The sequence below is a fragment of the Palaemon carinicauda genome, chromosome 17, assembly GCF_036898095.1.
Source record: "Palaemon carinicauda isolate YSFRI2023 chromosome 17, ASM3689809v2, whole genome shotgun sequence".
NCBI classification, from domain to species: Eukaryota; Metazoa; Arthropoda; class Malacostraca; order Decapoda; family Palaemonidae; genus Palaemon; species Palaemon carinicauda.
In genome coordinates this window covers 101975249-102003118 of record NC_090741.1, presented here as the reverse complement: position 1 = coordinate 102003118, position 27870 = coordinate 101975249, and the positions used below count along the sequence as shown (strand labels likewise).

Here is a 27870-nt window from a genome sequence, read left to right as displayed (position 1 = left end):
CTACAAGCCGATGCACTGTCCAGAAAATTGACCAACCATGACTTCCCCCATCTTTGGAGAGATATTAATTCACTAAACCCAAAGTCAAACAAATTATCCCAAAGAGTAGGGGATGCAGTTGGCGAAGAATCCATCGCAAGAATGTGGGGGGATCACTTTAGTACCATCTTAAATTGTATAAATGACCAAGATACCCGAAATGAAGTGGATACTCTCATCAATGTCAATATGGATTTTCAATATAGTGACCGTATCTCCCCAAGTGACGTGTGCGAGGCTATCAAGAAATTACCTAGTAACAAGGCACCCGGTTGCGATGGCCTTCCTGCCGAGGCTTTCAAATTCTGCCACCCTATAATTTATATCCTATTTTCTGCACTATTTAATGCCTGTATATTACACCAATATCTCCCCGAAACCCTGCTACTTGTCCACTAAATACCTCTCATAAAAAACAAACTGAAGGATGCCAGTGACCCAGGAAACTACCGCCCCATCGCCATTACAACAATTTCATCGAAAATATTTGAATCTCTTCTGTTCCGTCGCCTTGCACCATTTCTCCACACCGCAGACAATCAATTTGGTTTTAAGACTAACCACTCGACTGACACCTGTATATATATTTTAAAGGAGTTATTGAATTTCTATATATCCTCGGCCTCCCCTGTCTACTTATGTTTTGTAGACGTGCGGAAGGCATTTGACAGAGTAAACTATCTGAAGCTCTTTTTGAAACTACGCAAAAGGGGAACTCCTCTATATCTCATCGGTATATTATACTGTTGGTTCACAACACAACAGTTCTGTGTCAAATGGGGCAATGTCCTGTCCCAGCAATTTGGCTCATCTAACGGTCTCAGGCAAGGAGGCATCCTCACACCATACTTATTTAATGTTTACACCGACGACTTAAATATCAGACTGAATTCACTTCCCATTGGTTGTACAGTTAATGGCTTTACCATAAATAACCTTTGCTACGCTGACGATATGGTCCTCATCTCCCCCTCTGCCCAAGGCCTACAACGTCTTATCGACACCTGCAACGCATACGCTAATGAACATGACATAATCTATAACGAATCGAAGACACAGTGCATGTCTGTCCTTCCTAGATCGCTCCGTTTCGTAGAAGATTCACATTTTTACCTTCAACACCATCAGCTAGCATTTGTCAATGATTTTCCCTACCTAGGTCACATCATTACGAAAGATTTAAAGGACACATCTGACATTGAAAACAGGCGACGTAAATTGTGTTGTCTAGGGAACATGGTAACGAGAAGATTTGCCTTCTGACGCCAAGATATCAAAAAACTCCTATTTCAAACCTACTGCTATAACGTATACGGCTGCTCGCTATGGGCAAACTATACGCGAGAATCGATGAGACGTATCACAGGCATTCACAATGATATCCTAAGGCGCCTCACCAATACCCCGAGGCACCATTCAGCTTCAGCGATGTTTGTTGAAAATAGCCTGGATAACCTAAAAACCATCATTCGACGCTTTATAGTAAGTCTCACCTCCCGCCTACGATCTAGTGAAAATCCCCTAATTCAAAATGTGCTTGCAAGTGCAGCGAGAATAAAATCCAAAATGTGGGAAACCTGGAATACGGAAGCGTCAGTACAATGAATTGTATTCACTAATATTTGATAGTGTGGCTATGCCAAATCTTCATCACTAAATAACTTTGGTATGATTCCCAGTATTGTTATGATAACGTGTATTATTATGTTACATCTTTGTTGCCTGGGTGTCCTGTATTTCCTTCACACCCCTGCTCAGTGACTAGATTTTTTTTCCCTCCCCAGTGTTCTTTCATTATTCAAGCAATTTCTGTTCCAACATATTTATCATTGTCATCTCCATTTTTTTTTTATTTTTTTCTCTCTCCCTCTCTTTTTGTTTGCTAATATGTATGGTATCATCATTGTTAAGCGTTAATTCTATTGTGACTTTGTTACCCAGACCTTAGATCTCTGTGGTCAACCTGCTAATTGATGTTTATAATATATCACTGATTTTATTGCATATCTCATCTTTTTTTTTTTACCGATGTCAAAAGTGTAAGATCACTGTACCCTTATTGTAACTGTATATGGCTTCTGCTGAAATAAAGATTATTATTATTATTATTATTATTATTATTATTATTATTATTATTATTATTATTATTATTATTATTATTATAATGAACTATGATATTCATTAACGCAAATACAATTTTACGAACTTTATATGCTTCAAATCACTATTTAGAAAAAAATAAACAGTATCTACATTGAAATCAGTAGGACATGTGTAGGGAACAATTATATACATTTGACAACCTTGAACAGATTAAACTTTAAAGGTGCTCGTTGATGGTATGGAAAAGGAAGTTGCATTGGTCGGTGCTCTAGTAATATACTACCATTTTCTTGATCAAGTAGAGACATTGATTGTCTGTGCATTGTTTAACCACTAAATTCAACACTGGTTTATTGTAACCCGTAAAATTTAATAACGGATAAAACGTATATTACCCCATACGATAATTGATTTTATTTGTTCTCTGGCATCCTGACAAAACGTAGATTACACTAATGTCGTTTTGAACGGAAAAGGCTAATTGTTCGAGGCAAAATAAATTACTCGGAAACAGATTTTTAGTTTGCATGTCACACCAGAATTGTGAAAAGACTTATCAGATCATACAACATTACCTAGATTTTTATAACAGTCATCCCATGGTCAAAATTACGTGTTAAAAGCAACGTGGAACCGTTCTTTTTTGCTAGACGAACGATAGTAAACTTAAATGGTACTCTAAGATGTTTCGTATTATTTACTTAACATATCAAAAAACAGTATTATTTCTATGAAAAATTTATATTTTGAAACCATATATACTGTATATGAAAATACATAAAAACTGGTTCGATAAGTTTTTTGGTGCGTAGAGAATCCCCCCACTGACGCCAGGCTCGATACTCGGAACTTTGAAGCGTCCCTAGGCCTAGACTCCCTGTCAACCGGTGACGCGAACTCCGTGATCACTTGCTCACTATACAGCGAATTGAGAAGACCTAAAGCCTTTGGTTGTTCAGGTAGAGCTCAGTATTTTGAAGATGCCTAAAGTAAAGACGAAACGTTGGGGTGTGTCCCGAGGTATAAACCCGGTAAGTAAGAAGAAAGTTAGTAATTAACCCTATTAATCTATCGGTGGCTAAAATGCTGGTTGAATTGTGATTATGGTAGCAGATTCATACTCTTCATAGTTGATTTCTTGGTAAAATTAGAGTTTCAACCATTATGGGGAAACTGGAATAAAAATATATTTGTTACATCAGAAATAGTGTAGTTCCAACGGATTTAACGTTTATTTTGACCGCATACCATCCGATTTAGAGATTTATTATGTAATTGGAGTTAAAACATCAAGTTTTTCCAGAAAAATCAGTGTTTGTAACCGTGTTTTTATTGTTTTTGTTTCATATGTTGTAATGCAGAAAGACCCTACTTCATCCCAACAATTATGGGGGACACCAAGTGGGAACCGAGGTTTTGGGTGGGGGCGGGGCGTCAAATGATATTAGCAATAAATGAATACTTATCCTTCCACCACCCCTCCCCCTATACCCCTACCTAGCCCTACCGGGGGGGGGAAGGGGGCTCTGCCCCCCCCCTTAAGGCCACAGTGATTTTCAGGGCACTACTGAACCTAATAAACCCACCTAACCTAGCCTAGGGGCCCTGTACCCCTACCTAGGCCTACCGGGGGGTGGTCTCCGCCCCCCCCTGCGACCCCCCCCTTATGGCCACTACCTAACACATCCATCAAACCAAATCCAAAGTGATGGTACTGCTGTATACATCGTTATAATATCACCATTATAATATACTCTATAAATTAATGAAGCTTACCTTAAACTGTTGGTTCATAAAGATGTGCTGGTGCTTTGAGGAAAAGGTGAAGCTGTTGCGAAGGTTCCTTGACATGCAGGACAATTTTTATTTTGTAAAATTAAATTGTGTGTCTGGCACAAATCCACTAGTTTTTCAATATTCCCCGAATAAGTTACAACAAATTCATTGTAAGTTAGGAAACAGTCAGGACAAGAAGATGGAATTTCAACTTCTTGTGCAACATGAGATGACGTGCTTGCTATGGCCTCCATGTCTAAGAACGAAATGAAATGCCTAGGTAAAATAATGTATTGTCGCCCTGTGATTGGCCAAACATGTATGACGTCATAGTGGATAGGCGCTGTGATTGGCCAAACGTGTAAGACTTCATAGTGGACTAGTTTGTCTGCGGATTATAGTGGTTACAGGGCTCATCTGAGCAAAAACAAGATACAGTCAACAATAACAACAGACTTAGAAAAAATCCTGGAGGAAGACATGAGTAGCGTGAGTGATCGTCGATATATAAAGAACTAGGCATTTGTGACATAATATTATACAGAAATACTACAAAAGACTTGCTTTACTTGGGAAAAATATTAATATAATAGATTTCCCATAATGGTTGAAACTGTAATAATACCGATTTCCTTGTCCATCGTCCATGTTCGAACATAGTACAATTCGATTCCATGAAGGGAGAAGCATTTTGCTCAGTTAACGTTATTTATGTTGCTATTTCTAGCCGACCGAATGCTAATGCGTCTAGTGGAGGGGTTACCAGGTTGACTGCGTAGTAATGCTGTTGGTGCCCCTCAACAATTTCCTGTTCAGTCATAGAACAGTGCAACGTTAGTTTGAGCTATGAAACTCGCTTGATTGAATAGCCCTTTGCAAATGCTCTGGGTTATGGTAAAGTTGCATTGTTTTTAAGTTATGGATGAGAAAAGCTTTCCGGTTTTATAGTTACGGACAGGGAAACTTTCTAGTAAAAACCAACTTTTCCCCTATAGAAAAACGCCAATTTCCTTCGAAAATGACATTTGTCGCTAATAAAGGTTTTGTTTTAGGTATTATACTGTATCACAGGGTAATGTAACCTTGGGAAAAAACTACTTTTTTTTGTTTTTGTACTGTATTACAGGGCAATGCAACCTAGGGGTACATTTTTTGGTAAAGTTATACTGTATTACAGATTCTGATTTCAAACAGGAAATATGTTTTCCTGTAGTAAACAACATGATTTGACCGAATTTGACCTTCATTTCAACCGCAAACAAACAAATCAACCAATTTGACAACTTTTAAGTAGCTGAACTGGTTGCAGTTATTACGGATGAGATAAAGGTGAAAACCGGTTAAATCGCGTTATTTTCTACAGGAAAACATATAGTTTCTGTTGAAATGTTTATATATAATGTCTATTGTTATATATAGTGTTCAATTGTTTAATATAATGACTTGTTAAATTTCCAAGTCACTTCACTTCACTCACGTATGGTAATATTACCATGTGTATTTTAAAGAATTTTTCCATATACCCTTTACACAACATATAAAAAGGTACTGAAAGGGTACAGAACCTAACAAACCCACCTAACCTAACCTAGAAGTTCCCTGGTCACAAACCCAATATAATGATTTTTGTTATATATATGTTAAAATTTTTAAATATAATGACTAGTTCAAATTCAGTGTCACTTCACTCACGTTACGATAACGTTAGCAATGTTACAATAACATTAGCCACACTATATATAATGGTTCTTGTTCCGCCACTTAGTCTAGCTCGCTAATGGTTGCAGAAAAATAAGACATCAAGCTTGTATGTACGGGCACGATAACATTAGCATGGTTACTCTAACATGCAATGTTACGGTAACATTAGCAACACTATATATAATGGTTCTTGAACCTAACAAGATCTAAAAACATTAAAATTAAAGAAATGAATGTCTTGCCTTTGTGACCCGGATGACGAAACTTGCTGGTCGGGCGGGAGGGGTGTTTGAGACTGACTGACTTAACTCCTATGACTGGGATTACATCGTGTGCTCTAAGGAAATTATCAAGATTGGATGACGTATCCAAAAAATCACCATGAAAATCTCTCTTGAAATAACGAACACCTGACTAGGACAAAGGTTTCCACAGAAACGGATTCAGTGGAAGGGGTATGAATAGACCACTTAAAGAGATACGGGAAGGGGGTAGGGAAATATTAATCGACAACCCCCTTGTGCAAACTTTCAATATGTATGGGTTCGTGATTGGTTAACGGGAAAACAATGGAGTCCAGAAGGTAAATATGAATGAACTAGAATGGGAAACTTGTCCAGAGCAAGTACAGTGGTACCTCTACATATGAATTTAATCCGTTCCAGAACCAACTTCGGATGTAGAAAATGTTCGGATGTAGAAACGAATTTTCCCATAAGAATACATTGAAATAGTATTAATCCGTGGTTGAGCCCAAAAACCTATGATAACTTCTTAATAAACTACTACACATAATTTTCCCATGAGAATAATGCACACTAAATTAGATAATAGACATGTAAATAAGAAGAATTAGCAAAAAATGATAAATAAGAAACGGGATTTTAGCGTCACTTTACCTTAGAAACTCCAGCGCAGGTGTTGTTTGTCTTGCTACGCAGAGAGGAGACGGACGGGCAGCGAGAAGGTAGAGAGGTTAACTACGATAAACGTACACTACCGTAACATATTCTAACTTACACTAAGTGAACTTTAACATAACTTAGCTTATTTTTTTTTTTTTATATTTTATATTTTTTACATTTTCTTTTTTTCTATTTGATGATTACGTAATTTTAATCACTTTCACTCTCTACACTTAAAATTGACTGAATTTCTTTAGCTTCACTCTTTTCCGTTTTCTTTGTTTCACTTTCTTCCGCTTCACTCTTTGCCGTTTTCTTCGAATCACTTACATCCTCTTCATCATGAGTTCGCTTTGCAGTTTTTTTAAAGAAATTATCGATAGATAATTGCTTGGTACGGCTTTTCAGAATGTTTCGAAAGTGAGTTGGGCAAACATCATCGAACTGCGAAACTACACGATAAACCTGCAATTTCTTTGGATACTATTTGTCGATGAAGTCGACCACGTCTTGATATTTTCCTAACACCTCTTTTATATGCGCCGAACCTAACACATGTTCTACCTCCTCGCTCCCTTCCTCGTCATCACTCATGTGCTCAGACATAGCATGGAGTTCCTTGAGCTCATCCGTGGTAAGTTCGTCGAGATGTTCGGCGACGAGTTCCGTAACGTCATCTGCGTCGACCTCCAGACCCATGGACTTGCCAAGGGAGACGATTTCCTCTACGGCTTCCGCTGCACCCACCACGGGATCAGGTTCGGGGTCAAAACCTTCGAAATCTCGGGAAGAAACTGCATCAGGCCACAGCTTCTTCCAGGCAGAATTGAGGGTCCGTCGAGTTAATCCCACCCAAGCCTGATCTATGATCTTCAAGCAGTGCATGATGTTGAAGTGGCCCCTCCAAAATTCACACAAAGTTAAGTTGGTGCTTTGCGTGACATTAAAGCACTGCTTAAACAAGTACTTTGTGTACAGCTTCTTAAAATTAGAGACGACTTGCTGGTCCATGGGTTGGAGGATAGAGGTGGTATATATTTGGTGGAAGATACAGCACCTTTATGAACTTAAATTCATCGAAGATATCATCTTCAAGTCCGGGGGGGGGGGTGAGCGGGTGCATTGTCAAGGCATAGCAGGCACTTTAAAGGCAATTTCTGTTCATGAAGATACTTCTTCACAGATGGGCCGAAAACTTGGTTAACCCTTTGCACAAAGAATTGCCTAGTGACCCAGGCCTTCGAGTTGGATAGCCAGAAAACATGAAGCTGATCCTTATCGACGTTGTGTGCCTTAAAGGCCCTAGGGTTCTCTGAATGGTAAACCAGTAAGGGCTTGAATTTAAAGTCCCCGCTAGCGTTGGCACATAGGGCAAGAGTCAACCGATCCTTCATTGGCTTATGCCCAGGCAATTTCTTCTCTTCGGCGGTGATGTAGGTTTGACTGGGCATCTTCTTCCAAAACAGCCCGGTTTCATGACAATTAAACACTTGCTGCTCTACGTAGCCTTCTTCCTGCACGATCTTTTCGAAGTTCTTGACAAAGTCAGCTGCAGCCTTTGTGTCCGCACTGGCAGCCTCTCCGTGGCGAACAACTGAATGAATCCCGGATCGTTTCTTAAATTTCTCAAACCAGCCACGAGATGCCTTGAAATCATCTGAGGAAGGCTCGGTTGAACTCTCCCCAGCATCACCCCCAGAGCTCTCCTCCTTCAAGTCCGTAAAGATGGTGTGCGCCTTCTGGCAGATGACGGTCTCGGTGATGGTGTCGCCAACGATCTCTCTGTCCTTGATCCACACTAGCAGAAATCGTTCCATGTCTTCTATGATAGGGCTACGGCGTTTTGAAATTATGGTGATCCCCTTAGAAGGTTTCACTGCTTTAATAGCTTCCTTCTGGTTAAGGATTGTCGAGATCGTTGACATATTACGGCCATACTGTTTAGCAATTTCACTCGCGCGGACGCCACGCTCATGTTTTTCAATAATTTCCTGCTTAACTTCTAAAGAAAGCATTTCCTTCTTCCTTTTCTCACCACTACCACTACCACTGGCAAAACTAAGCCTTTTAGGACCCATACTTTACTTAAATTACCGTTAAAGGATGCACGTAAAAAATCACGATTAAAACAGAGTTAAAAGCAGAACGCACAGAGCACAACCGCAAGAAGCCGACGAGCACAGAGGACTGACCCAAGCCGCGCTAATTGAGGGTCCCTCCGAGGTCGAAGTGCTGCCTTCTATCGGCGGAAATAAAAAACACTTCAGGCGCTATGAGCACCGACTACGCGTACGAGTATTGTTTACTTCGGATGTCGAAAAAAACATTCGGGTGTAGAGTAGGAACGTGTTTGAATTGTACTTCGCGTGTAGAAAACTTCGGATACAACCATACAACCGGTACGACGAAAATTGCTTACTTAGTGTGTCGAAATAAAATTCGGGTGTAGAGTCAAAATTTTGCTCGAATTTTACTTCAGATGTTGGAAAATTCGGATGTAGATACGTTCGTGTGTAGAGGTTCCACTGTATTTATGTGAAAGCCGCGTGTGAAAAGGTAATAACTAAATGAATAAACGGATTTTGAGCGAAGCGAAAAATCTATTTTTGGGTAAGATGGCCATGTCGTCCTGATGGAAGTTCCTCTAAGGTAGCTTCCTAGGGTATATTACAACTACGGCGATATTCCCAGAGAATTTACCTTAAGGTACCCAGAATTCTAACTCCTGGAGCGAATATCCCTAATAAAATAGCCAGGGATATCGCATAAAATCAGAGGACGTATTCTTGACACGCCACATGGCAATCTGTACCCCGAACAGAGTTAACACTTCGTAGGGGTCAAATGGCAAGAAAACGAAAACGAGAAAGAAAAGGGGAGAGCCGTTCGTAAGGCCCTCTCTTCTCCCGTTTCGTAAGCGTGCCCTGCGCCGATTCTGGCGCCATCTGCATTCCTTGTAGCGAAACACGAGGTGCTACAGATACTGTATGTAGGGAGGGGTCCTACGGCCCTTTCATAGAAAGGGAAGGGCGGGTCCATCAGGACGACATGGCCATCTTACCCAAAAATAGATTTTTCGCTTCGCTCAAAATCCGTTTTTTGGGCTCAAGCCATGTCGTCCTGATGGAAGTATACCAGAGCATTACTGTATCTGTGGATTCTCAAAATGTGCCGTACTCCTCAGAAGTATTTCCCCCAGTCGACGCGACCTAGAGACCTAAGATGTTACCGTCATACATCTTTTCAACTACAGTAATCATAAACCATGATAGAGCTTCCTGCCCCCAACAGGGAAGAGTCCTACTAGACTCTGGGAAAGTCTCGAAGAGTACATATATCTATGTATGAACCCCAGGCAAGCGAGTATAGTGGTCTCGCCCTATACTAGGTAAAGCGAAGTTTGAAAAGAATCGCTGTCAATATGAAATATCGACCAGTCCTCCGCTCAATACACGTATTGGACAAAGGTTTATATCCGCCTAGGAGGAAACTCGTAAATCCGCCACCATCCCTTTATGGGATGGAGTCCTCCAGCTAAGGGAAAGCATAAACCAATGCAATATTAGCTTGCATAAAGGAACATTCTATTAGAATTATCCCCGGATAAATATACATAGAATGAATGCTCACAGGTGAAGGAGACGCAAGGTTCTCAAGAACCAGTTTATTGACAGACAATAAACAGACAGGTTAACCACAATCATATATATATATATATATATATATATATATATATATATATATATATATATATATATATATAAAAGAAGAGGATAACCAAAACTTTAAGCATAAGTATGATAGTAAACAGAAACTTGTTTATCTGAAAGAAAAACATTGGAGCCACTTTTAAGATACCAAAGTATCAAAGTGAAAAGTCTGTATTACTAATCAGTCACATTAGCGTTAGAAACGCTCGGCACGCATGATTGCACTTATGCTAGGTTCACCTTTGAAAGTGGAACAGTCAACGTGGGTCACTCAGTGCCCTCACATAGTTTGTAGTACAGCATGTGACTACATACTCACCCTGGAATTAATTGTCCCAATTAAAACTACTGTTCCTCGCAGAGTTAAACAGCAGGGTTAACGACGCAACCCACTGCTACCATAGAACCTCTTAGTTGCTGTACTTGCTTCGCATAGTGACGAAAGAACACTCTGGAAGACTTCCAGCCAGTGTATGAACGAAGATGTTCAAAATCCCTACAACTAAAGAAGTTTAAGGATGAAGCAACTTTCCTCGGATCGTGACCTGTGGGTGAACAGTCAGGATCCGCTCTGCGAATAAGATATGTGATTTTCGCCCTGAGTTTGTGATAAATTTGAGCCTGACGTTTCTCCCCTGACCAGTTGACCACCCTTGAAGTCTGAAGTTCTTCGAAGATAGACCTTTAGGCATTCTACTGGACATAGAGATGCATCTTCTTTCAGAGGGTAGATTCTTCAGGGACCCCACCTGATGGTGGGTAACTCGTTCTTGGTGAGAAACGTAGGATCCGGAAACAGGTTCAGTTCTCCCCATCCAGGAACTGAACACGACCTTCCTCTCTCGAGAGGGGTACGATCTCACTAACCCTGGCCCCGGACGCGAGTGCAAAAAGGAGGATAACTTATGGGTCAAATCCTTTAACGCACACTCCTCATTGTTCAACAGCGAAGCAAAAATGAAGAACTTTTCTAAAGACCATGAATTGGGATTTGGAGGTGCTGAAGGTCTGAGCCTAGCGCAGGCTTTCGGAACTTTATAAAAGATCTCGTTAGCGAGGTCGACCTGGAAGGCATATAGAATGGGTCTTGTCAAAGCAGACCTACACGTTAAAATCGTGTTAGCCGCCGATCCATAACCATGGAGATGGATAAAGAAAGATAAGCAGAAGTCCGTCGTGATCTCCTGCGGATTCTTCGCCTGACAAAGGCTACCCATTCTCTCCAAGATGACTCATATTGCCTTCTAATAGATTTGCACTTATAATCCTCTAGGAAGTCTATGCTGGCTTTCGAAATCCCGAAACACTTTCTCATCTGTTAAGGAGAGAAAATCATGAGCTGCTGGGTCCGGGTTTTCTGTAATGAAGCGCAGACAATTGACTTCTGGACTCGCTGGGTCAGAACTGGATCTGGTAGCGGTAGAAACTCCAACCGTAGTTCCAATGCCAGAGGGAACCACACACTGTTCGGCCACTTGTGGGCCACTACTGCCGCTACTCCCTTAAATGATCTCAGTTTGTTGAGGACCCTCAACAGAAGGTTGTGAGGAGGGAACATAAATCCTGGACCATCTGTTTCAGTCGAGGGACATCGCGTCCACTGCTTCCGCCAAGGGGTCCTCGTACGGGGACACATACAGGGGCAACTTCTTGTCGTCTTTCGTCGCAAAGAGGTCTATCTGCAGTTCTGGGACTTGACTCAGAATGAAAGAGAATGATCCTGCGTCTAGGGACCATTCAGACTCTATCGGTGTGAACCTGGATAGAGCGTCCGCTGTCACATTGCGGACTCCTTGAAGGTGAACTGCTGACAGGTACCACTTCTTCCTCCCCCAAATCGGAAGATGGCCAACATCACCTGGTTGAGAGGTGGTGACCTTGATCCTTGTCGATTAAAGCATCTCACAACTCCCTCGCTGTCCAGCACCAACCTAATGTGGATCGAGCGACGCGGGGAGACTTTCTTTAAGGAAAGAAGGACTGTCATAGCCTCTAGAAAGTGACTGTGAGAGGTCTTGAATAGACTGAACCAAGACCCTTGGGCCTTTTTCTGATGAGAGTGAACTCCCCATCCCTCCTTCGAGGCGTCTGAGTGAATCGTCACCGACGGGGGAGGTGGATGAAGAAGAACCGACTTCATAAGAAGTCTGGCTTGGGACCAAGGCCTGAGAAGAGTTTTTCAATATTAAACTTACCCGATAATCATGTAGCTGTCAACTCCGTTGCCCGACAGAATTCTATGGAGGGATACGCCAGCTATCACAATACTAGAAGGGGGTGTACTTACCAGCGCCACCTGTGGCCAGGTACTCAATCATTTGTTGTTGACACCTCCTCAATTATTCCTCTGTCGTGCTTCCGGCTAGACGTTCTGGGATACGCTTATGGTCTTCGAGTTTATTCACGGATATTTGGTGAAGTATTCTCTCAGATTAACGGCTGTCGCTTTACTGGAATCCTTCTTATATTAGCTAGATAGCTTTTATATATACTGATATAACGGTTAACGAATTTTGCTTGTTTTTGGATCACCCTTTGGCTAACTCTTTGAATACAAGATGTCTGACGTTTCGCAAGCCCCCTCCCATAGACGATGTAGGTCTTGCAATAGGCGTATTCCGAAGGCCTCGGTAGATCCTCACACCGCTTGTTCTGACTGTAGGGACAGGCCCTGTCTATTAGAACATCGATGTGAGGAATGCGCCGGACTTTCGGAATTGGAATTTGTCCGTCTTTTAAAATATTCATCTAAGTTAGAGAGAGGTAGAGTTAGGAGAAGTTCTTCTCACTCTTCTATGTTTTCCTCACCTCATGATCCCCTACCTTTTCCTACCCCTGTAGTGGCTACCCCCGAACCTACTGTGTGCCCTCCGCCTGATATGTCAGTTGTTTTGCGTGCTATTCAGGCTTTAGGCGATAAAGTAGAATCAGTGGTAAGTGACCATAAGTCTCTGATGGCCGAAGTTAAAGAACTGAAGGTCAAGAGTGCAGTGGGTGGAATTAGTGCCAGTGCTGTGACGAGTGCTAGTGTCGGTGCAGTGCCAAGTGCTAGTGGTGCCAGTGTGGTGCGTGAGGATTTTTCTGTGCGAGCCAGTCGTCCTCCCAGTCCGGGACCTCTTGCAAGCTCCCATGCCCAGGGGAGAAGCAATGTCGAAGGGCTTAAGGGTTCGACAGGCCTTGTTAGGCGCACAGAACTATCCTCGGTGGTTGCGGGCGTGTCTTCCTTAGACCGTCACTCCCACCTGCAGACGATTGAGCCCGTCTTATTCTCGTCCGCTGATCAACTAGCAGGGAAGAAACGTTGGTCTCAGGTCTCGAGACCGCTTAAACGTAGAGTCCAGTCCGCGAGTGCTCAGCCAGGTTGCAGTCATTGGCTCAGCTCTGACTCGCCTCAGTCATCTGTCGACTGTACTCCGCCCAAGAGGAGTAAGGTTCTGCCAAAACAGAGCCCGACTGTTAAGACTTTACCTCAGTCTGTTATCGTTTCTGCCGATCCCAAGTGGACCCTGCTTCAGTCCATGCAAGCTCAGCTTTCGGACTTGATGCGTGAGTGTCGGGCTGAGAGTGTTGCACCTCCTCCTCCGCCTACACTCCCTCCGCCTGTTCTCGCTCCGCCTGTGCTCGCCCCGCCTGCACTTGCTCCGCCTGGTCGCAGCACCATCTGCCAGGCGTACGATGTTGAGCCACTTTCGGAGTTCGCTGTTCCCAGTGGTGTTCAGCCTCAGCCTTCTTTAAGGCAACCCTTGCTTTGGGATCAGGAGAGTTATTCCACTCTTCCTCCGCCTCCCCTTGCTGCTCCACCAGTGGTGCAACTCTCGGTTGGGGTACAACAACCTCTCCCCTCCGTGAGTCTGTCTGCTCAGCCATCGCTGCAGCGAGCTCAACCCTCCTCAAGGCAAGCTCCTCTACACCCTGGACTTGCGCCTCAGGAGCCTCAGTTTGCGAGAACTTTACCTTGTTCTGCGCAGCCTCTACCTCATCATGCTCCGCTCATCTCACAGGAACAGGAACGGACTACTCCGCCTCCGTCCTCCGCTCAGCTTGTGCAATCCTTGGGTTCAACCTCTCTTGCTAGGAGTCAACCTCCTTCACCCATGCGCCTGCCTTCTGCTTCGTCTGTTGTTCAGCCTTTGCAGTCTGAGCCTCAGGTTTTCCCTCAACAGTCACTGGAAGAGGAAACCACTGTTATTGTTCCTACCCGTTCTGACTCTGCGGTTCAGCATTCTGGTCCGATCGCTTCGCTACCCTCTGCTGATGAGGTGTCGGATGATGAGGAGGCACACCTTGATCCCTCATCAGACGTGGACGAATCTAAGCTTTCTCCACCGTCGATTGATTTTCGTAAGGTCTTGGCTCTACTCAGGGAGATTTACCCAGACCACTTCGTCTCTGCTATTCCCCGCTCTCCACCATCTGAGTTTTCGCTGGGCGTACAACAAGCTAAGTCCAACTATACTAAGCTTGTCCTAGCTAGATCCTCCAAGAGGGCGTTAAGGATCTTAGGGGAGTGGCTGCAGTCTAAACAACACCTTGGCAAGACTTCCTTCATGTTCCCTCCAACGAAGCTCGCTTCGAAAGCTAGCGTTTGGTATGCCACAGGGGAAGCACCAGGCTTAGGAGTACCTGCCTCTGCCCAGGCTGACTTCTCAAGTCTGGTGGACTCGCCTCGGAGAACTGCTATGAGACGCTCGAAGGTTTGTTGGACCTTCTCAGACCTGGATCATTTACTAAAAGGGTTGTTCAGAGCATTTGAAATGTTCAACTTTCTCGACTGGTGCCTGGGGGCCCTCAGCAAGAAAACCTCTCCTGCGGACAAAGATTCTGCCATGCTATTAATGTCCTGCATGGATAAGGCCATCAGAGATGGATCGGGTGAGCTAGCGTCGTTATTTGTATCAGGGGTGTTGAAGAAAAGGGAACAACTGTGTACCTTCCTTTCCGCCAGCATTACACCTTGCCAACGGTCACAACTCCTTTTTGCTCCACTCTCAAAGTTCCTCTTTCCCGAGGAGCTAGTTAAGGACTTGTCTGCTGCCCTGATACAAAAGGACACGCACGATCTTGTAGCCTCATCGGCTCGTAAGTCTAAGGTTGCCACCTCAGTCCCCAAGACTTATCGCTCCCCAGTGGCTGATACCCCGGCTACGAGGTTCATACCGCCCTTTCGTGGTAGAGCCCCCAGCCGAGGAAGCTCCCGTCCAGACTCTCACAGGAGCAAGTCTAGGAAAGGATCCAGGACATCTAAGGGAAAGAACTGACTCTCAGATTCTCCAGACAACAGTAGGAGCCAGACTCAAGATCTTCTGGCGAGCCTGGGAGAAGAGAGGTGCAGACGCACAGTCTGTCAGTTGGCTGAGGTACGGTTACAGGATTCCATTCTGCCTCAAACCACCTCTGACCACATCGCCCATCAACCTCTCTCCCAACTACAAAGAAGAGGACAAGAGGCTAGCATTGCAACAGGAGGTGTCGCTACTTGTGCAGAAGAAGGCAGTGGTTATAGTCCGGGACCATCAATCCCCGGGCTTCTACAACCGTCTCTTTCTTGTGGCCAAGAAGACAGGAGGTTGGAGACCGGTGCTGGACGTCAGCTCTCTCAACGAGTATGTCACCAAGCAGACGTTCACGATGGAGACGACCAAGTCGGTCTTAGCAGCGGTCAGACAGGAGGACTGGATGGTCTCGTTGGACTTGAAAGATGCATACTTTCACGTTCCCATTCATCCAGACTCCCAACCTTTCCTGAGATTCGTTTTCGGAAAGGTTGTCTATCAGTTCCAAGCCCTGTGTTTTGGCCTAAGCACAGCTCCTATGGTCTTTACTCATCTGATGAGGAATGTAGCGAAATTCCTACACTTATCGAACATCAGAGCCTCCCTCTACCTAGACGACTGGCTGTTGAGAGCCTCCACGAGTCGTCGTTGTCTGGAGAACCTCAATTGGACTTTAGACTTAATCAGAGACCTAGGTCTATTAGTCAATATAGAGAAATCTCAACTCATTCCCTCCCAATCCATTGTGTACCTGGGAATGGAGATTCAGAGTCAAGATTTTCGGGCTTTTCCATCGGCCCCCAGGATAAACCAAGCCCTAGAGTGCATCATGAGCATGCTGAAGAGGAGCAATTGCTCAGTGAGACAGTGGATGAGTCTCACAGGGACCCTCTCATCACTGGCCCTGTTTGTCGAGCTAGGAAGACTCCACCTCCGCCCTCTTCAATTCCATCTTGCTGCTCATTGGGACAAGGGCTCGACTCTAGAAGCAGTCTCTATCCCTATCAACCAAGAGATGAAGACCACTCTCCTGTGGTGGAAGCACAATCTCCTTCTCAAGGAGGGTCTATCATTGGCCATCCAGACCCCCAATCTTCATCTCTTCTCAGATGCATCGGACTCGGGCTGGGGTGCGACCTTGGACGGACGGGAATGCTCAGGAGTATGGAACAAGGAACAAGGATTACTCCACATCAACTGCAAGGAACTGTTAGCAGTTCATCTAGCCCTGTTGAACTTCAAGTCCCTCCTGCTAGGCAAAGTGGTGGAGGTGAATTCAGACAACACCACAGCCTTGGCTTACATCTCCAAGCAAGGAGGGACCCATTCGAGGAGCCTTTACGAGATCGCAAGGGACCTCCTCATTTGGTCAAGAGGTCTAAACCTCACTCTGGTCACGAGGTTCATCCAGGGCGATATGAATGTTTCAGCGGATCGCCTCAGCAGAAGGAATCAGGTCATTCCCACGGAATGGACCCTCCACAAGAGTGTGTGCAACAGACTTTGGACCTTGTGGGGTCAACCTACCATAGATCTGTTTGCCACCTCCATAACCAAGAGACTTCCGCTTTATTGTTCCCCTGTTCCAGACCCTGCAGCGGTTCATGTGGATGCTTTTCTTCTGAACTGGTCCCATCTCGACCTGTACGCATTCCCTCCGTTCAAGATAATAAACAAAGTTCTGCAGAAATTCGTCTCGCACGAAGGGACACGGCTGACGCTGGTTGCTCCCCTTTGGCCTGCAAGAGAATGGTACACAGAGGTACTTCAATGGCTAGTCGACTTCCCCAGGACTCTACCTCTAAGAGTGGACCTTCTACGTCAACCACACGTAGACAGGTTGCACCCAAACCTCCACGCTCTTCGGCTGACTGCCTTCAGACTGTCGAAAGATTCGCTAGAGCTAGAGGCTTTTCGAAGGAGGCAGCCAGTGCGATTGCCAGAGCTAGAAGAGTTTCCACTCGTAGAGTCTACCAGTCTAAGTGGGAGGTCTTCCGAAGCTGGTGTAGAGCCAATTCAATATCCTCTACCAATACCTCTGTGATCCAAATAGCTGACTTCCTTCTACATCTTAGGAATGAGAGATCCCTTTCAACACCTACGATTAAAGGATATAGGAGCATGTTGGCCTCAGTTCTCCGCCACAGAGGTTTGGACCTGTCTTCCAACAAGGACCTTCAAGACATTCTCAAGTCTTTTGAGACGTCTAAAGAACGTCGTCTTTCCACTCCAGGCTGGAATCTAGACGTAGTCTTAAGGTTCCTTATGACATCTAGGTTCGAACCTCTCCAGTCAGCTTCCTTCAAGGATCTTACCCTCAAGACTGCTTTTCTCGTTTGCCTTGCAACAGCTAAGAGAGTCAGTGAGGTTCATGCCTTCAGCAAGAACATTGGTTTCACAACCGAATCTGCAACATGTTCTTTTCAGCTTGGATTCCTAGCAAAGAACGAGCTTCCTTCACGTCCTTGGCCTAGATCGTTCGAAATACCTAGCCTCTCCAACATGGTAGGTAACGAACTAGAGAGAGTTCTTTGCCCTGTCAGAGCTCTCAAATATTATCTGAAGAGGTCTAAACCTATTCGAGGACAGTCAGAAGCCTTATGGTGTGCCATCAAGAAACCCTCGAGACCCATGTCCAAGAATGGGCTTTCGTACTATATAAGGCTTCTGATCAGAGAAGCACATTCTCACTTAAAGGAGGAAGACCTTGCATTGCTGAAGGTAAGGACCCACGAAGTAAGAGCTGTAGCTACTTCGTTGGCCTTTAATAAAAACCGTTCTCTGCAGAGCATAATGGATGCAACCTATTGGAGGAGCAAGTCAGTGTTTGCATCATTTTATCTGAAAGATGTCCAGTCTCTTTACGAGAACTGCTACACCCTGGGACCATTCGTAGCAGCGAGTGCAGTAGTAGGTGAGGGCTCAGCCACTACATTCCCTTAATCCCATAACCTTTTTTAACCTTTCTCTTGAATACTTTTATTGTTGTTTTTTATGGTTGTTACGGTAGGCTAAGAAGCCTTCCGCATCCTTGGATTTGGCGGGTGGTCTATTCATTCTTGAGAAGCGCCTGGGTTAAAGGTTTGGTAGAGGTCCTTTAGTAGGGGTTGCAACCCCGAGTACTTTGGCACCTTTGGGTTGATTCAGCCTCCAAGAGGAACGCTGCGCTCAGTAAGGAAGACGAACTTTAAATAAAGAGGCAGAGTAACGGTTCTATTCGACTTCCTTACCAGGTACTTATTATTTCATTGTTATTTGAGATAACTGTTATATGAAATATGGGATACTTAGCTATCCTTTAATCTTGTACACTGGTTTTCACCCACCTCCCTGGGTGTGAATCAGCTACATGATTATCGGGTAAGTTTAATATTGAAAAATGTTATTTTTATTAATAAAATAAATTTTTGAATATACTTACCCGATAATCATGGTTTAATCGACCCTCCCTTTCCTCCCCAGAGAGAACCAGTGGACCGAGGAATAATTGAGGAGGTGTCAACAACAAATGATTGAGTACCTGGCCACAGGTGGCGCTGGTAAGTACACCCCCTTCTAGTATTGTGATAGCTGGCGTATCCCTCCATAGAATTCTGTCGGGCAACGGAGTTGACAGCTACATGATTATCGGGTAAGTATATTCAAAAATTTATTTTATTAATAAAAATAACATATTTAGACGAAGCGGAACTGGTCTTCTCAGATCTCTTCGCGCATCTGATGCATAACTACTCCAATCTCCGGTTGCATCCTTTAGCTGTGCTCTTAGCACCGGGTCTGTCACCGAAGCAAACTGGAGAGACCCCAGTACACTCTCCAGTTCGCATCTGATATCCATACGGAATCTAGAAGTCTCTTGACAGAACCAGCTATCTCCTTTCTTTTCTCCGCCATGACGGAGAAAACGGTGTGACATTAGGTCCCAGTGGATTCCCAACCACCGGAACTTAGAGATGGAGAAAGCTGAGACTTTTTCTGTTGATCTTGAAGCCTAGATAATCTAGGAAATGGATCACATACAGGGAAGCTTGCAAGCATTCTGTCTTGGATGCTGCCCACACCAGCCAGAAATCCAGGTAGGCTACTACCTGAATTCCCTTTAGGCGTAATTGACTGAGAACTACGTTCGCAAGCTTCGTGAAAATCCTTGGGGCTATTTTTAGCCCGAAGGGCATGGCTCTGAAGGCGTATAGTCTTCGTTGTAGCCTGAACCTTAGGTAGGAGGAGAATCGACAATTGATTGGAACGTGCCAATAGGCGTCTGACAAATCTATGGAGGCGGTAAATGCCCTCTTGGGCAGTAAGGTCCTTATGTGTTGCAGTGTTAGCATCTTGAACCTGTAGTTCGCTATGAACTTGTTGAGTGGCGACAAGTCCAGAATGACTCCGAGTCTTCCGAGTCCTTCTTGGGAACACAAAACAGCCTCCCTTGGAATTAGATGGACTTTACCCTTCGGAACACTTTTCCTCTAACAGTTCTTGAATGAACTCCTCCAGAACAGGGGTGGAGTGTCGGAAAAACCCCGAGGGTATGGGGATGGAGTGCTGTACCAGCTCCAACCCAGTCCATTCTTGAGTAGGCTGTGGACCCAGGGATCGAAGGTCCACCGATCCCGAAAGCGCTGGAGACTCCCTCCTACCAATATCATCTCACTCGGACTGTTGTCCTGAGGTCTTGCCTCTCTGACCGCGACCACCCATGAAACCCCTTCTCCTTGAGGGGCGCCTAGACGAACCTCTGGCTGCTCCTCTAGGCTTGCTCGACAGGAAGTTGACTGACCCTCGAACGATGGGTTGAATGCCGGAGACTGTGTCGACACGGATTGGGGAACCCACTGAAGTGTGGTCGGGGTTTGTGCCACCATCTGGGTCACTGAAGGCATCAGCAAATGCTGTTGCTGCTGTTGTCTACCTGACTTAGCTGGCCGAGAAAGTATCCTAATCCTTTTAGTCTTCCTCATAGGTTGGGGACCCCCATCCGGGGAAGAATTTCTCTTGGTAGACAGGCCCCACTCCTGGAGAAGATTTCTATCCTCCGTGGTGGCCTTATCAACCTCTTTGACCGATTCACTAGGGAAAAGGTCTTTGTCCCAACTGTTGGAGGAGATTAGTTTCCTTGGCTCGTGCCTCATCGTAGCCCGGGCGAACACGAACTCCCTACAGGCTCTCTTCGCCCTGATGGAGCTGTAAAGATCCTTCGTCACAGTGGCCAGATGAGTCTTGATCACAACCATTGAACATTTCATGGACCTTGGGGTCACTTGTCATCGTCTCAAAAGTGGACTGAAGAGACAAAGAGGCAGCCAGTCTTTCTTTTGTCTCGAGTTCTCTCCGCAAAAGAAAGCCGGACAGCTTAGAGAGGATCTCGCCGAACCGACATCTGGCAAAATCCGCCTCCAACATCTGGACTGAGAAGGTAAGATGGACGTCCTTCCAGTCCTTGTATTGCTTACTTAATCTTCCTTTCTAAAGGCCAGCAACAAGGGTTTACACTCCTCCAGGGAGGTGAAAGGCTTGCCAGCCTCGACTGTTTTCAAAACCGCCGCAAACCCTTTCAGCAAAAAGGGGGAAGGCTCTGGCAGGAGAGGACACAAAGGAAGGGAGCCTCTTACTCAAATACAGCTACCTTTGAGTTCATGAAGCCCCTCTCTTTTATTGAAGATGAAAGCAAAGCATGAGCCTAGCATGGTCTATCACTACGACCTCCTCTGGCTCTCTCTTCCTTTGAAGCTGGTACCTCCCTCAACCGGACATAGCAGTCCGGATATGCCCCTGCAGTTACAATGCAGCTGCCTTCCCATTCTTCTCCCTCTGCCTTTGTTGGATCAAGCCAACAATGGAGGGGAGGGCCTGCTCTACTGAGAGAGCAGACGATGTTGAGGGAGCAGGTTCAAGGACCTGAACCGGAGCGGCCGACATCTCTCGGCCTCTTCCGCTACCTTGTCCGGAGCTCGAACTTCATCCTGGCCTTCTGCCAGGAGGTCTTCCTCCAGACGTTCGGACACGTCTGACATCCTGTCGTCCAACTGGATGCTAAGCAAGGCGACCGCGACTTCAGTATCCACCGGGATCTGAATTGGGGGGACCTCCTCTTGAGGCTGGGGAATCACTGTAACAGTTGATGCCCTAGGGAAAAGGAAGCCCTCATCTTCTCACTTGGAAGATAAGGTCCAGGGGTGATCTTCTGAAAGCCCCTCACCCAGGTACGAAGCTTCTCCCTAGCTATATCCCTTGAATCCACCGTTCTAGGGGAGACAAAAACGGATTTTGAGCGAAGCGAAAAGCAAAAGCCTCAATAAATAGGTTAGTGCATACGAAACATACCTGAGGGACCCAATACCGGAGAACATCCGTGGAGACAGCGCATGCCGCACGCCTCCTCCAAAACCCATGTCCGCAGAAGTCCTACTGCGGACGTTGCAGAAAACACATCCGCACTACGGATGGTCCTTCTGTAAAGAGAAGAAATTTCCATGAGTATCAAGTGAACTACGTAACACTGGATATGCACAGTTGCATAACAAATCGGAAAGGAAAGACACATCCTTGTATTTCCTGCACAACCAATTGTTGTAGCCTTCCAGATATTAAAATCGTATGGTTAATCTATGCTAGATTAACCAATGGAAAATTTCCAAAGGAAATAGGTGTAGATCCCACCTAAGGAATGATTTTAAAATACCGGATAGTAGACAAGAAAGAACTCACTTTCTTATCTGTAAGGCCAACAACAACGGGTCGTGCAAGACAACACAATCGTGTTAGAAAAGACAGTGTTGTACCAATACTATACTATAGTTTTCTTCCTACAGTATATGCTATACTGAAGAATACTCGTACAGTATAGAAGATAGTGCGCCGGCCGGCACTAGTCGGCTGGCGCACACCATAAATAGCTTTAAAGTATACGACTTGACAGCTAAAAGACGGCAGAACGCTGGTTCCAATGCATGCGCCGTCCGGCAGTAACTGCCGATCGGCAACAGCCAAAGTCGGCCGGCAATGATTGCCGGCCAGCCGCTACACAAGGCAGCACCCAGCTGCCAGCCACTGCTCGTAGCGACCGGCAGACAAGGGCGAGACAATAGCCGGCCGGCAAAGGTCAACAACTGACGCCAACCAGCAGCAGAGAACCAGAGAACTCCGACTGCCCGGCTGCCGGCCACGTAGGCCGGCAGTCGGAAAGGTACAACACATAAGAAGAAAACAGAATGGATGCCGGGCTAAGAGGATATACTACCTCACTGCCCGACAAACCAAAAGAGTGCCGACAGGAAGGGGAGAATCTAATTCAAGCTTCCTGACCACAGCCGGCTGCACTACAGCCAGGCGTGGTTTAGGGACCAAGGGAGGACCGGGCAGCACTCGAGAACAGAGGACCTTTGCCGGCCGGCACACACTGCCGGCCGGCAACGGACCAAGCCAGCTCCACATCCAACCTATGCTAGGTACAGATGTAGAAAGGCAGACAGTAATGAAACATTACGGAAGGAAGAGGGGAAAGGGACAAGAGGGTCCTGCCCAACCTTGCATTAGTCAAGGATCACCCACCGCCAAGAAAGCTCATCTCAGCCTAAGGGGGATCCGGGGAGGGAGGCCGGCAATACTTGCCGCCTCCCAGCAAACCAAAGCAAGGTAGGAGTTGCTATGCCGGGGAAAGGGAGCTCAACCTCACACCCGGCACAGCAACAGGGACAAGTCTGATGGGTCACCGCCGAAAGAAGGAATCATATCGTACAGAAACCTCCCAGAGTGACCGAAGGAGGCTAAGCCTCCTACGTCTGTGTCCGGCAAGCGAGGGAGAGACTACCCCAAGCCAAACAAACACAGACTCAGACCAAAAAACTCTGCCGTTCTGCCCCTCACTGATGCCAGACTTACTGGAACAGAAAGGTACAGTAACACCCCAATATAGTTATATCGAAAGTTAATTCGGATAAACCACTAGGGTTAAGCCCAAGGCTTAGACAGAGGGAAAAGGGATTGCACACCTTCCCCGAAGAGAAGGGAGCAATCGGGGAGAACAAGAAAGCATACCAAGGGCCCAAGACAATCTAGCTTAAGCACTGAGAGAATCGACTACCTAAATCATCGAAACTCACACGTATACCATCTTGGATAGCTCAACATAATCTTATATGTATAACATTGCTTAACGCTTCAATAAAACACTGGAGATCTAAATATCATGCGGGAAAGTACAAAGGCCAAACGACTAGGCTACAAGGTCTAGCGTAGGCCAACCTCGGCGAATCCTACGCCAAGGTACCAATACTGAGAGCATCATATAAAGATATCCTAAATAAGCTAAGCAGCTAGGTTTATTAAAGCGAAACAGCCGAGAACGTCGCTCTGGCTAACTAAATAACCCAAAATTGGCGAGCGACAGCGTCCAGGACGCCTCCGGCAGGCAACAGCTCTTGTAACAAGAATAACTCTCATAAACACTTTGAAAATTACCAAGAGCCTACATTTATACATAAAAGAAATGGTACTCAACTTATCGGAGGGAGATGAAGTTGGAGAACTCATAATTGTTGAAAATAATCCAAGATTTGCGTGAGACACAGGGAAAAACACCGAGTTGTGAAGCTACGCAAAAAGGAATGCAGATGGCGCCAGAATCGGCGCAGGGCACGCTTACGAAACGGGAGAAGAGAGGGCCTTACGAACGGCTCTCCCCTTTTCTTTCTCGTTTTCGTTTTCTTGCCATTTGACCCCTACGAAGTGTTAACTCTGTTCGGGGTACAGATTGCCATGTGGCGTGTCAAGAATACGTCCTCTGATTTTATGCGATATCCCTGGCTCTTTTATTAGGGATATTCGCTCCAGGAGTTAGAATTCTGGGTACCTTAAGGTAAATTCTCTGGGAATATCGCCGTAGTTGTAATATACCCTAGGAAGCTACCTTAGAGGAACTTCCATCAGGACGACATGGCTTGAGCCCCAAAAAAAGTAATATAGGAAGGTAAAATGGAATAAATGATAAATAGTATTTATTGGGGATACTGTATAAAATGGGGTGATTTTATAAGGTATCTGATAATAAAAAGAGTACTGTAATACTGGGGTCAACCGTAATATGTATACGAGGGTATTACATAAAAGGAATGTTGTAGTTGAACTGGATCAAGTAATAGACTTTAATAAAGCTGGTGAAGAAGACGAATAGTTACATTTCACGGTTAGAGAAGAAGAAATCCTATTGGCGGAGAAGGAGCCTCTGCGCAGGGAGGCGGGTTTTTTGCGCAGAAGGTGGAAACCTGCTATGTACAAACGAACGAACGGGAGCGACTACATCCGGCAAGTAGAATGAGAAAAAATAAATGAAGAGCACTGCTAATGTTAGCATGTTAGGCTAACATTGCCACAGATCTACATCACACGTTGGCAGCTCTGGTTACCGTATTTTTTCATGAGACATAGCCTTTGCAACGGTTCCTCCAAAGTTTATCGAGTTATACTGATTTGTCTTTTCCTCCGTTTATTATACATCCAAGAAGGTAATCTATATAGAAGAAAAGGTTTGTTTTACAATTATATATCGTTTCCTCAGTATGTTTTCCCCACACAAAACCCCAAGTTCCCACTGGGGGACCCCATTATTGTAGGATATAGATATATATATATTTCTGAATCTACAATATTCATTTGCGACGGGAACGAATGTCATTTTCGAAGGGAGCGTAATTTTTTCTATAGGTAAAAGTAGTTTTTTTTTTCCTAGGTTACATTGCCCTTTAATACAGTAAAATAATACCCATTTTTCTATTGAAAAAATTCCGCCCTCTTCGAAAATGACACTTGTTCCCGTCGCAAGTGAATAGTTTCAGAAATATATATATATATCTGTATCCAACATTTTCTTCTCTATACATTACCACCTTGGATGTATAATAAACTGATGAAAAAATACGGTAATATTGAGCTGCGCGAGCCAACATTAGCATTGTTAGCATAACATGCTAACATTAAGCTATGTTAGTGTAACATGCTAACATTAGCAGTGTTTTTCATTTATTTATGACATTCTACGGGTCGGTTGTAGTCGCTCTCGTTTGTTCGTTTATACATAGCAGTTTTAAATATTTAACTTAGCCGGTGGATATATATGTAGCTAATGTCTCCGACGGTCGACAGATTAAAAAAAACTCGCGAGCGATTGCCGTGGTGGTTGCTGGGTGTGACCACTAGCGCTGACTGCAGGCCAGGTACCGCATATATTTCCCCAGGATTTCAGTTCTTCTCTGTCGGTTGGAATGACAACATTGGTTCCGCTCGCGCTTAACCTCAAAGTTTTCAACTAATTGGTGAAGTACTTTTTTCATGGTTTTATGGCTTTCGCCGTGTTGGATTATTCTCAAACAATATCTTCAATAGAAACTTTTTGAAAGGAGAGAAAAATTTTTACCCTTTTTAATCTCTCTGGATTTTCCATTGAGAGAGAGAAGATGGCCGACCCTTCCTTCAGTGTACGGAAGTGTGTTAAAGGCTTTTATTTTTAGTAATTTTATATTTTTTTTTATAAGCGACCTATGCCTATCCTTTGCAGGCGGTACTGACTTGGGAAACGAAGTTAAGCAACGTTGAGCCCATTTATCTTTTATATTTTATATTTTTGTAGATTGATGGGATTAATATTTTTAGAAAACATTTTAAGTGATTTTTTGTCTTTTAAAATTTATTCTTTGAATAGTCTTCGTTCTGTTTTCAAAGATGAACTAGCGTTAAGTTTATTTATGCTACGCAGTTTGCTCTCTATCGTTACGATAGAAAGAGAATCACGGTGTCACTTTACAGAAGAGTTAATCGATTTTGACGTTTAGTTTATTCTTCTTACAAACAAGTTTTTTTTTTATTTAAATACTTTTTAAAAGGAACATGTTATTTTGCATTTCTTAGTCCTTTTAGTATTTTTCTTTAGTCAAATAACCTTTTAATGCTATCGTGACAAGAACCGTGTGTCATTAAAGAGAGAGAGAGAACGATCCAAATCTTTGTTCTCGTCCCAAGTCACTATACAAGGAGTTTGGGAGTGAGTATCGTTGTTCTTCTCAATTCAGTTATCTACTCTCGTTCCAAGTCTCTGTACAGAGAGAGAGAGAGAGAGGATAAAACGTAGTCATTCACGTTCTAGTTTTTGTTCTCATCCCAAGGCACTGTACAGTGAGAGATAGAAAACGTAGTCCTTAGCTATCTAGTTTTTTAGTCTCCTCCCAAGTCACTGATAATTTTTAACTATATATTTCCATTTGTTCCGTAACCGAAATACAAACCACGCTATTTACATTGGGTTTACCTTTTAGCGCAGCTGAAATGACGAGCCAATAGTTTTAACGAGGGTTAATTACCCCGCGCTAGTTAGCGGGGGTAGGGGAAGGATAGCTTGCTACCCCTCCCCCCCCACACACACCGGTGACTTGCTTCACTTCACTTTTGGCTCGGCGGTGAACAGACGTGTCTGTTCATCGTCCTCGTTGACAGCTTTTAATCTTGTTTCTGCTTTTTCTTTTCTACAGCTTGTGTGTTGGTTTGAAGTTGACTTTCGTTATTATCTTACAATGCGTACGGTGGGACCTGTATGTCGGCCTTAGATACGGACCCTCACACCCTTTGCCCTCAGTGTCGGGGCCGACGGTGTGACCAGGAAAACATGTGTTGTGAGTGAAGGGAGTGGTCTGCCTCCCAGTGGGAGAGGTTTGGCCGCCGGCGTAAGAAGAAGTCCAAGAGAGACCGTTCTCCTTCGGGGGTTGCCTTGAAGGAGGAAGGTTCTCGGGATTCTTCTTTCGCCGCCCAAACCTCCTCCGAAGCTCCCCCTCGACCGGCTCCTAAGGAGAGTCGGCCGAGTGGTAGCGCAGGCCCTAGCTCTGTTTCCCGACCTTGGGTGGGGGGAGAGAGTGTCGCCTCCCATAGCGGGGCGGTTCCCCCTCCTCCTCCGGGGGAGGCCATTCATAACTCCTTGTCTAATGATGATCTCTTACAGATTTGGGCTTCCCTGGGGCTTAAGGGCTTGCCCTCCAGGGTCGCCTTGATTGACCTTGTCTCGTTGGGGGCCGCCGTTAAGCAGTCGCCGGCGGTAGCAGAGGTAGACCCTCTGTCTATCGTCGACGTCGTGGTGGCAGAGGCCTCCGACGTGGCTGGGCAATCCTCTGCAGGTGCAGTTGAGGATGATGGTGCTGATGGCTCTCCTCCCCCTTCCGGACATCCTTCGAAGGGGGAAGTGAGTCCTACGGGCTCTTCTGCTGTTCAGCTTCCTTCTAAGGGAAGTGCTTTGACTGAGACTCCCCTTCGGAGGACTGATGGTCCTGATGATCTTCCCCGTGGCCGCCTCCGCCGTAAGGCTCACCGTCCGCTGCGTCGCAA

General features: G+C 44.9%; 1 protein-coding gene across 2 annotated transcripts in view; it reads left to right on the top strand.

Moving 5' to 3' along the window:
• Positions 1 to 3034: 3034 nt before the first annotated feature.
• The window catches only part of LOC137656154 (neurofilament heavy polypeptide-like), a 135193-nt gene continuing 110357 nt past the window's right edge, over positions 3035 to 27870 (top strand). For both annotated transcript variants that reach the window (XM_068390329.1, XM_068390328.1), the window contains exon 1: positions 3035 to 3173. In XM_068390329.1, the coding sequence (XP_068246430.1) occupies positions 3123 to 3173 (51 nt within the window). In that variant the 5' untranslated portion in view covers positions 3035 to 3122. The remainder of the gene's footprint in view (positions 3174 to 27870) is intronic.